The sequence below is a fragment of the Blennius ocellaris genome (assembly GCF_963422515.1).
Source record: "Blennius ocellaris genome assembly, chromosome: 14".
In the NCBI taxonomy this organism is placed as follows: Eukaryota; Metazoa; Chordata; class Actinopteri; order Blenniiformes; family Blenniidae; genus Blennius; species Blennius ocellaris.
The window spans coordinates 12,780,368-12,792,297 of record NC_137663.1 but is presented as its reverse complement, the minus strand read 5'-3'; the positions used below and the strand labels follow the sequence as shown (position 1 = coordinate 12,792,297).

The following is an 11,930-nucleotide window of genomic DNA, read 5'->3' as shown; positions in this document are numbered from 1 at the left end:
TGTTGTTAACTGTTTATCTCTCTGTACTTGCAATGTGATGGACTGACGGCCTGTGCAGTGTGTACTGCCTTTGTCCTTATTCAGCTCGAATCACCTTCAGCATCAAACAGCCCTGAATCAGACCAAGGGGTACATAAGATGGCTGGGTAGATCACCAATGACAGACATGGTTAGGGTGAGGCGTAAAAAAGGGTCTGAACAGCTGGGACACTTTGGATTTGGAAATATTTTCACTTAAAAGGATTAGATTAGATGTACTAACCCCCCCACAATCTGCTAAAAACATGGAAGCTTGGGGTCTTATCAAATTAGACTTCACTTATATAGTGCATTTTGCCACTTTAGAGTTTCTGATCGGTCTCAACCATTAATATACACAATTAAGCATGGTGTGTCTAATGCTTATGCATTAAGTACATTTTGTTTGTCAAATCTATTGCATATAAATATAGTGTGCATATAAATTGTGTAAAAGCAAAGGAGCTACAGCAGACCAGTTGTCCGTTCATAGCTTTCCAATACAATTCCATGTACTTAATGCACATGTGATTAGAAAAGCGCATTACATCTAATCCTGAAGAAGAAGAAGAAAAAAAAAATCAACATAGGCCCACTATTTAAGCTAAATGCCCTCGTCTTGAGTCAACTCTGGTTCCAGTAAGTCTGCATATGCTTCATAGGCTGGTATAGATGCTTCAAAACAGAGAAAAAATGAGGCCAGTGACAAGGATTTGTGAATTGGGGGACATAAACGAAGGAGTCAGGGGAGAAGCACAGCGCAGTGACACACATGACAAGCTGTCTGTGTGTGTTACTTGTAGCGTAAGTCCAGACACAGAACAATAGAGTTAACTGGGTCGCCGTTGCTGAATGGCTGTGCCAAACAGCTGGAAAGATGAAGAGAGGGAGTGAGATTGAGTCATGTGTAAGGAGGGGCAAGAAGGGAAGGGATACAGGACTGGATATAAAATTCAAGCATGAACACAGAAGGGTGGGAAGCGAACTGAGCAAAGGAGAGAACCCCCACAGGAAATAAATACTTGCTCTTGCAACAAAATATCAATGAAATAATAATAAATAAAATAAAAAAACACGTTGGAATTACTATGTACTGCTTTGCCAGATGACAAGTAGTAAATGAGGTTCATAGGGTACTGCTGTTTTTCAGACTGGATATGTAAATAATACATGATTTCTCTCACCAAACAGGCGACTTGAGCATCTCAGCTGCAGAATAATAAAGTGCACTTCTACTCGGGCAGGATCGTGCACGCCACTGGACTATATCCTATTTAAACCTCACCATATAAAGGTTGTCTTTTAACCCACAGCCCATGGCCATGTCATAGAACTATTTGAACGAGGGATGATAGATTTTGTGAAAGACACAGAGAGGAAACTACACATGGAGACGTGCAGTTAAGTTACACTTCGAGACGTGATATTTTACACATGCCCCCCTCCTCAAAAGCGCATATATCGGGTAAATGAATAGCACATGAATGTAAGTCACCCAGCTGGCAGCTCACGAGCTTGTCTAGCATGCTCCCTCGCACCGCCATCACTCAGCGTGTATTTACAATCAGCGTCAACATAAAGACTGTTGCTGAGCCTCAACCTGCCTCATTGTTCGCCGTGCTGCCGAGGAAACGGGTGGAAAGCGTGTTTGGCCACACATTTTTCCTCCTTCTTCCGTGTGCCGGGAGCCCCACCATTATAACCAGCTAACTGGGTGGCTAACCAGCCAGTCTCAGCCTGTGTGGTAGTTACGATGTTAAATCCAGACGGGGCTCGGTGGTCTTTGTAGTCAACAACGGAATCAACCCAACGCCACCGCGCACGGCAATGGCGCGGCTTTCGACGGGACCGTACCTTCTCTACGTCGACCTCGCTGACCCCGCGATCATTTCCCGGCGCAAATTGTTTCAATTGTGTGATTTGTGGGCTTGTTTTTATCAATCCGCCGCCTCGTCTCTCTCCTCCAGGAGTCGTGCCGCCCCGGCTGACAGCAATACTGCTCGGGATGACAGGGCCCCGCCCCTAGCAACCAATCAGGTGTCGTGAAGCTGGAGACTGAGGCAAGGCTCGTCTCCTATTGGCCAAAAGGTCTGTCCGTCAACCTGTCGCTATGGGCGCACCTTGGTCCAAGGGCAGGACACCTGCTGGTGAAGGATGCTGAGCACCGCAGGTGCGACCAAACTCTAACAAACCCCCTTTTTTCTTCAACAGTCACGTGCACGACAAACAAATATATAGGTAACCTTGCTAAAGCTCGTGTTAGGTGTATGGAATTGGACACGTGGATAATGATCAAACCTAACCTGATCATTGATAAGTATAAAAGCTATGTGTGTGTGTGTGTGTGTGTGTGTGTGTGTGTGTGTGTGTGTGTGTGTGTGTGTGCGTGCGTGTGCGTGTGCGTGTGCGTGTGCGTGTGCGTGTGTGTGTGTCATCCTGACACAGTCCTGCAGGCGAACGTATTGCAGCCTGTCAGTCACTTCGACAACCATCCAGGTGAGAGAGTGAACCATTATGTACAGCAGCTTTACTGCAAAACGTTGTCCGGGTGAAGCGAGACAGTCCTAACAAACATTTTTAGCAAAATAGTTACACGTTTAAGCCTCAACCCTGAAGTACAGGTACACCTGTTAGTGGGTCAGATGTATAGAGCAGTAAGTCAACATGTTGGCTTTAGATAGACTGTACTTACAAAGGAACAAAAACTGAGCATGCACAAGAATTAAAGCATGTTTCACAGGAAACAAATTGCGATTGTCAGAAAACATAAGCACTTATCAGCAATCTCGAGTGTCCACTTTACATGTTTTTGGACAATGGGAGGAACTTTGAAACATTATTTCTTTTTTTTTAATTTACAAGAACAAAGTAAGACAATCACTACTAATGGCACTGTACAAGTAAAACATGGCATGTATTTTTGTTAGCATGCAGAAAATCCAGACTTTAATAATAGCAAACAGATTTACGTCAACAAAATGATAAAACATTAAAATGTCACTGTTCTATACAGTGGTACCATTCATGCAAGACAATCGGAATATCAAAGTTTGCATTAATATTTCATAGAAGTGGATGTAAGAAAGATAAAAGCAGAAGCATTTCACTTCTCTGAGTCTACTGGGTTGAACTATCTTTAGAAGAGAACTGATGACACTGCATATTTTATTTCTGGTATTCGCCAAGTCGAGCTGTGCACAGTGCTGTTTCATCATCGATCAAAACCAAAGGGAGGGACTAAATCTTTGTCCGGGTCTTTATTATTTCACTTAACTTTGGATGCACAACCTACCAATACCTACAGTGCAGGTATTGGTAGGTTGTGCATCCAAGGGTTAATTAATTCACATTGTTTTATTTTATCCAACCCATAACAGCCATAGTAGTATTTCTATACCTCTGCTCCATCTTCATGATTCTTATAATCAAACATGTTCAGTAGAATTCAACTGCTCACTCGTATATCACTCTTATACATAAACATGCTATACTATACTATACTATACTATACTGGACTCAAACAATATTTGTGTGTGTGGAATGAGCTTTCCCAGCAAAATCACACAAATTACTTTAACCACAAGTACTCAATTCCTACTGTGAGAGGGACTTAAAATGATTTATCTTTCTTGGGTAGTTTTAAACATTTAGTTTTACTCCTTACTATGATAAATCCAAAATTTGTATTTTTCAAAATTCCTCACCTCTCTCTTTCTTCTTGGATATTTCAAAATCAGTCTGGTGGGAACCTATACGCCCCGGGATACATGAGAGAAATGTGTTTTAACCAAACTATTTAAATGGATATTTCAATGGTCCAGGAAATTGGGATTGAGTCCAAACTTCACAGCACATTTTGGTTTTTGTTTAATGAACTCCTTCACTGCTGACATAGGTAGAAGTGTCAAATACTGGAGTTTCTTGGGTTACAGAGAGGATTACACGTCTGGAGTTCAACATGAGTGACTTATTTAGAGAAACAACCAAGAAATAATTCATGATTGACTTGTTTATTACAGCATGAGGTGATTCCATCAATTCTCATAATAAACTTTTGATTTATTTATTTTATTGTAGCCGGGACTCATTAGATTCAGTTGTTTCAGTTGACTAACCCTAACCTAAATACAATACTGTTAGCTAACAAAGTAGACTAATCTGATCACACATTTGATCACTAATTTGATCACACATCATAATCTGTCAATGAAAAATAAGTTCATAAATGGAGATAATACATACATGTACGTTGCTGGATAAAAATGACCTCCAGGGTGGTGAGACTGCTGACATCAGATGTTTAAGTGGGACGGTATTGACAGTCAAAGTTGCATCAGATGTGTGAGATGACATCAGATGTGTAAGTGGGACAGTCAGAATTGCTAAGAATTAAAGTTTCATAGAAGATTCCATAGGAACTGCTTGGGGTCATTTTTTACCCCACTTGTGGAAGAGTGGGGTAGTGATACAAAAACTGCAATTTCTTGTCACAAACATGTTTTATGAGGAATAGCTGGAATATGAATATATTACAACTTTTCATTTTAAAGATGTCGAAGAATAACAACCTGTGGGGTCATTTTTGACCCCACGTGTGCATCTAAGGGTTAAAAAGCCATCTTTAGAGGGTGACCTCTTTATTTACAGTCAATGTGAACAACTAATAAACACAAATGTCACCAACTTGACTTAAACACATTGATATACAGTACATGTTGTACACAGAGAGTGCTCTTCTGTACCAAGGTTTTAACAATAACAGACATATGTACATTTATACAGTTGAACAGAAATGAAACTCCTAATTTGACTGGGGGACTCCATGAAGGACAAAATATTCAATCATTAAAAACTTTTTTCCTTCCCTTTCACTCTACAACCTTCACTGAATTCAAACAACTGGATAGGATGAGTCATGAACTGAAGCCAAAATCACTCAATATACCAGACCAACACACTCTACAAAACCTGAAATCATTTTCCATGACTCCGACATTTAACATGAGAAATAGTTCACCCTCACCCATTCATCAAATTAAAGTTTTTTTTCCTCATAATATGTCATTTAACAATGATTTACATGCAGCATCCGAGTTTCTTTTTAAGAAAAATTAATATCTAGACAAGAGCAAAACAGTTTACAGAAAGAGAGTAAAGTAAAGGTTAAGGATTTTTTTTAGTTGTTGTTGGATGACAATTAAGTTCATCCAAAAAGGCACTTTCCATCCACACCAGATTGTATGTCTTGTAAAAATAATGCATGTCCGACTGTGGGAAGAATCTAATAAACATATTTTAATACTGTAAATTGTATTAAGTTAAGTTTAAGTTAAGTGTATGACTAAAAGAGGATGTTTGCATTTTGATCAGGAATGTGTTATTAAACCTGGAGAATAATATTACAAATATATGGAAGTGTGTTGCATTCACTAATTGAAAATTTTTTTTTTTTCAAAAAACAAGACGAGCCAATTTCTTTCTGAATTATATCCTTTTCAAATGTTACCAGCAGCTTGTTTACGTAGAGTAGCAGACTGTTGCTGATCCAGTTCAGGCTGTCTGTGGTTCCTCACCAATTAGAAAAGGGGGTTACCAGTTGCTAAAGTAAAGGTCAGATATGACACCAAAAAACATTTTCTATGTTTTGTGGAAAATGTTTATATTTAGGATAAACTGAAAATGTCTATTCTTTTCTATTCCACACAAATGGGTGCCCATTTTGTGCACATTCAATAAAAGGACAGCATTGATTTATATTTTGTCCAATAATTATAATTCCAATTCAACAAAAAAAAAAAAATAATTAAGTGCTTCAGGTTAAACAGTTTGGGACTGAAACTGTTTATCCTCCATCATGGTTCTCAGTTTATCATCTGTTCAGAGTGACTTATGAGAGAGTCACCGTTCAGTCTTCTTGTGAAGCCCTTTGTGGTCATCTTCAGGGTGTCGTCGCCCATCATCATGTCTCAATGCGTATTTTTACTTTTCAGGAAGTTCACCTGTACAAACATAAAGTGCATGGCATGCAACTGTAGCTCACGTGGCATATGGGATCCGGCACCCTTCATCGGGTTTAGTGGTTTGGACCCGACTTGCTTATGACTTGTTGAAGCAAGACACTTGACTGAAGTGCGTCAAGGTCTTGTCTTACATGTTTACAAAAGCAAGATGATCCAGTCCAGGGATTGTTGCTTTCCCGCCCACTTGTCTCGGTTTAACATGTTCATGCACTCACCATGATGAGAGTGAAAAGAGCAACAAGGGAGAGGACCACGACTCATTATGTACACGATGTACATAGTTTGCCAGTTACAAAACAATTTCTCAGGCATAGCGAGGGTCTGCACTGATCAGTGATGTCTGTTGGAGGTAGGCTGGCGGCTGGTAACAAGCAGCCCGCGACGTCTCCATGAAGATTGTGGAGGAAGTGAGGCTTTTGCTGTCTTTTTTCAAGGTGTGTCTTCGTTGCCAGCGGCACAGTAAACCTTCCACCTGCTCCCTGAAGAAGCTGGTGGTCAGGGTGTACAGGATGGGGTTCAACGCACTGTTGATGGGGAGGATGAAGATGACAACCCAGCTGGATATCGTACCTGGAGGAGCAAGAACAGGTTAAACAGTTGCCATTTTAAACATCTTGTATGTGATATTCCAATATATTCAACACAAATTAATGAGATGATTTAATATTAAACAATAGTTTAAATGTGATTGTGGAAACAATAAGTTAATAATCTCAAGATAGTATATTTGAATGACTTACCAGGGATCTCCACCTCCAACAGTGAGAGGATTTTAACAAGAAATATGGGGATCCAGCAGAGGGCGTCAGAGAACACTATGAAGAAAAACCTGTTGGCCACAGCGACATCTCTGTGCAGTCTGCTTCTCAGGTCTGTGGCATTGATGCCAGTTTTGTAAATGGAGTAGAACATGCTGGAGTAGCAGAGGACGATCACCAGGAATGCCACCAGGTTAAGACCTGAAGAACAACACAATGCCAATCACACAACATGAACGCAGCGATGGAGGAGACAATATCCTTTAGAGGCATCAATTCACCTCATCACTGAACAATAATATGCTGACATAATGAATTTCTGAATGCTGTGACACCGATATGCCAGCATTAGCGTTTGAGTGGCCCGTGACATGAGTGGACAACTGAACCAATTTCCAAAATGTTACCATCTGGGTAATTTTTTTTTAATGTATCACAAGCCAAAACCACAAAATATTTGTTTTTTAATCATGCATTATATGTGTAACCTTGATCGCATGTTAGAGTAGAAGCAAACCCACATAAAAGTGGAATAAGTGACAATAGTTTACACTTCTCTTAAATAATCCAATAGATTCTGATTAAAAGCAGCTCACTATCAGTGATGTAAATGCTGGTAACATTTCAGACAGCCAATTATGAATTAATTACTGGCTTCCTGTCTCTCTTAAGAGAGCGCAGAGTAATGCAAACCCAGACATTACACATGCCGATGAAAAACAGACGGTGGCTATCTTTTACACATTGTAAATCTAAAATTCTGAGTGATTTCCTATCCTGTTTGTTCACGTGTGCTGTGTAACAGTAAAAGATTGTACACATTTTAGCTCATGAAAATAGGGCAATAGAATACAAAATAAATCTGCACTCACTTGTATATGAAATACATCAAACTCGGCAAATGCCACTCTTCCATTATCTACTTTTCATTTTGTACATATAAAGTTTTGAATATATAAAAAAGCAAGATTTTAGGGGAAATAAAAAATCGTTTTCTCTTCAATTTACCCAGAAAAATCCCTGTGGTGTATCCTTTGGCTGTAGGTTTTTCTTGCCTGTCAGAATGCAGTGGAAAGCAAACTCCATTACGTCCATAGTAGTTCCCAAAGACCTCTTCATTCATTAGAGGTACAATTGCAATAATGAACCCCAGCAGCCAGATAGAAGCTAGCACCACCTTTCAAAAAGACAGAAACCATTAGGGAATTGGAAACAACTCTTCAAACCTGATTAAAAAAAAAGAAAAGGAAAGATCAAGTGAAACTATGACTCAATGAATATCAATTAGCTTGCATGAATTTAACATGAAACGATAACACAAGCTTCATTCGTTCAGCATCTACCTCTATCTCCATTATCTGATAAAAAGCTGGCAAAGCTTTCTCAGAACACACATAAAATAAAATTGCTTGAAAATGATTTGGCCTTGATGCAATCTCTTCAGTAATCCAAGAAGGAACAAAGATTTTGTTGAACAAATATATACCAGAACACAAAACGAAATGGCCATTGCATCTAAATTCACATCTCTGAAAACAGCAGTACAGAGTTCACAAGGCACATTACCAGGTTTCAAGGGTGAGTTTCATGTCAAGTGGAATCGGAATTGATTTTAGTCACCCACAAATGAAGCCCACATTGCAACTCCTCTGTGACCTCATGCGAGAAGCATTTTCCAAACATTTAAAAGGCCTCCAGGTTGTACTTCACCCTATAGTGTAATCTGTTTTGCAGTAATTACGAAATGTTCCTCAAGCAAAATGCCAACAAGTGTCAACGGAGTGGTACTGAATGATTAATTTAATGGTATTACAGTGGTGAGCAGAGTATTTTCACATTATAATGTTAAATAATCAAATGTAAAACTCAGAAATTGTCATTTAGGACACACTTTTTTTTGTTGTTGAAATAGTTTGGGGGAAAATTTTGGTTTTCTATTATTCAAGGTCTCACAATCAGATTCTGTTGTTATGCCAAGTTGTGACGGCTGAAATCTGAAAGAGCTGGTGTGCAGACTGAACTTTGAACGTGGTGATCACACCAGAGGGATGAGGATGCAGCCCTGCTCGACATTGTAGTTAACAAGTTTAAAGGTTGTGGAAGTTGTCAGAGAGCAATAGCAACTGGGAGAAAAATCAATGAGGTTGGAGAGCTGTGTAAAGAATCAGCCGAGGACAATGGAGACTGCATACAAGACTGCGTGTAACTAGGAAACATCTGAGCTCAGCAGTTGCTCTGCTTAGCCTTTGCACCTGAGCACTTAAGGCCACCAGTGTATCTTTGCATGCACCCGTACGTTCATGTCATTTTTCATCATTCCAAATTGTTAACAGCCTTTTACGTCATCGTCTTTCATTATATTTACTTCACAAAATAAAATGTGTCTTTATAGCAACAAGATCATCCATCAATCTCATTTATTGCTTCTTCAATTTTGTCAGCAAAGTCTTTTTTTTTTTTTTTTTTTTTTTTAATATGGGCCTCGTAAAAGGTTGTTTTATTTCTTCATTAGCAAGTGTGACTCACCCCTGTCTGCAGTTTGCCTGGTCGCAGATTGCTGAAGGGGAAGACAATGACCAGAAACTTCTCCAGAGTTAGGTAAGTCAGTAGGAGGACAGATACCTGGGGGGGAAGATTCAATGTAATTACAAGAACAGGTTGTTTTTGAGCTGAGAAAAAAAAGCAAAAAAATAAACATTAATTAAAAGAACACATTGCCAAGCAAACCCCCAAAAAATCTAATCTCTTTCCCTTCCTGACAGGCCTTAGTTATTATCTACATATATTTAAAAAAAAATATGATCAATAGGTGCAATTACAGCGGCTTGAAGCTTGCATCAAATAAACAGTCACATAAACAAACTGTTCTATAGTTGTTTGTTACAATAATGATCTGTATCAATGCAGTCTCAAAGGGGGATTAATTAGGGAGATGTATTGAAGCGCTACTATAAAAACCATCTGCAGTTTATTAAATGTACATTCATATCAACTAAACAGACAGTGTGCGTCCTTGAAATCTGATCCCTACACTCAGTGCAGCCCTTTCTTATAAATCCTCAGCCAAGTCAATGTTTTTAAAACACTTTTAAAGCCTTCATTGTTGAGATTTATGTTTTCACTCAAGTGGTATCACAAACAAAAAAAACAAAACAGTGATGGAGTCAGGTATCCTGTAACATCTATTTATAATGGTGTAAGGGTTCTCAGCCAGGAAAATCTTTACATTTCATTATATAAAGTCTTTCTGAACTGGAGAGTGAAAATTATAGTATATACCATAAACTCACATTTTAGTTGAACTCATAAAGTGCATCCCTAGTAGATGTCCTCACATATAAGCCTGTATTTTGTCCCTTGCAAACACATGGTCGTTTATTATCATGCAATTTATATAAGGTATTAAATGAGAGAAATAAAAAGTAAAATTTCGCTATTGGTTTATTGAAAATCAAAAGTGAAACTAAACTATGGGTCAAAAAAGCAAACAGTTAGGGACATTACACTCATACTGTTAAAACAATGTTAAAGTAAAACAAACAAACAAAAACACAGGAGCAGACATAAAGCCTGACATGGGATCTGAAGATATAAAAACAACAAGAAGCACCATTTGTACATTTTTGAATCCAGACCTCAAAGATATTACCAATGCAAAAGTGTTGGGAAAATGTTCTCAAAATGAGAAAAAATCCTACATATTTACATTTGCGATATAAAATGGAAAATATTCTTTATAACTGGCAGGTGTTGAATATAGCTTTCTCCCATGGTTGTGTTGGTAAGGCACATTGCTGCATATCATGCAATTTAAACAAGGCCTGAGGTCAAAGTTAGTGTTTACTTGCAATTTGCACAGTACCAAACATCAAATACAGATGGTCTACAACATTTCTGCTTGTTTTTTGGATACCCAGTTTGTTTCCTCAAAAAACAACAACAGAGGATTTATGTCTTGAAGGATCGTTGCATGCAGATGTTTACAGGAAGTCATCTTTTTAGTTTATTAAATGCCTGCAGCAGGTGGTTGTTGTAATTACCCAAAGTGGGACAGTGCACATATACACACGTCGGCAGAGGTACCTTCATTATTTAACAATGTATCTGTGACCTGAGGAGAGGATTTGGCAGGAGATGATATCATTCACTTCACAACCAAAAACCTGGCTGATGCTCAGTTTATAAATAACACCTCTGATAGTATTGCGCTCTATCACAGCTGTAGCTTTGATTTTTTAGCAAATCTCTCCTTTCATATTAAGAATGCACCAATATATATGCAATTACCATTTGTTTCTTGTAACAAATGAAAGACAACTGGTTTATTTGATGCACAGAACATGATGACGATAAATTAAGTTTACATGGACATTTACAAGTACTTTACCAATCCATCTTGAACTGTTGAGAAAATAAATGATTTAATCTGTGAGTTTAAGACAGATAAAGTTTGAATCAATCTGGGAAATATAAGTAGAACCTGGGACTTTATGTCTGTGTGTCTCAATGCGAATATCTTCTTGCATGATTACATTTTCAGATACCTCAGAGGAGAGCATGGCCAAAAATCCAATGGTGCGACACTCCACGCTCTCCATCCACAGCAGAGCATTGCGATTGTATTGACCCCGAAATTTCACATCGAACACTCCCACGAAAAACAAGTACACCCCCATGAGGCAGTCCGCACCTGGATGAGAAGAAACAGACGAGTCCATTAACACAGAGATTTGACCTGTGCAAATGAGTTAAATGAGTCCATCTGTCAGCTGTTGGCATTTCAAGTCTTATTGAGATACACGAACCAGAACGCTCTCTTTAGTTTGGAGCTGACAGAGGGAAACATATGCACACGTGGAGGCACATTTGTGTTTGGATGTTGCTGTGTGTACATGGGTGGACAAGGAAAAAGGGTCAGGAGTCCGTTTCCAAAACTTGTTTCTCATTTCCCTGTAGACAAAACACAAAACTCCCAATTCTTTCAAACATTCGAGTGACAGTGAGGTTTGTAAAAAATTCAAGAAAGGTTGAGTGAGGGAATAAAGCCAGGGCATTTGTACAAAATCCCGAGAGGAATCAAGAACTGGCACAGAGAAGAGCCAGTGAGTAAGAGTGGTGGAGTGTATTGTGATTA

The 11,930-nt window shown here is 38.9% G+C and overlaps 1 protein-coding gene across 1 annotated transcript in view; it reads right to left on the bottom strand.

Annotated features, from left to right (window-relative positions):
* Window positions 1-6,328: 6,328 nt before the first annotated feature.
* The window catches only part of rxfp2a (relaxin family peptide receptor 2a), a 51,119-nt gene continuing 45,517 nt past the window's right edge, over window positions 6,329-11,930 (bottom strand). Inside the window, exons 16-20 of the mRNA XM_080509544.1 lie at window positions 11,341-11,486; window positions 9,323-9,418; window positions 7,805-7,973; window positions 6,779-6,997; window positions 6,329-6,608 (exon numbers count right to left, since the gene is read on the bottom strand). Coding sequence (XP_080365670.1) covers window positions 6,343-6,608; window positions 6,779-6,997; window positions 7,805-7,973; window positions 9,323-9,418; window positions 11,341-11,486 — 896 coding nt within the window. The 3' untranslated portion in view covers window positions 6,329-6,342. The remainder of the gene's footprint in view (window positions 6,609-6,778; window positions 6,998-7,804; window positions 7,974-9,322; window positions 9,419-11,340; window positions 11,487-11,930) is intronic.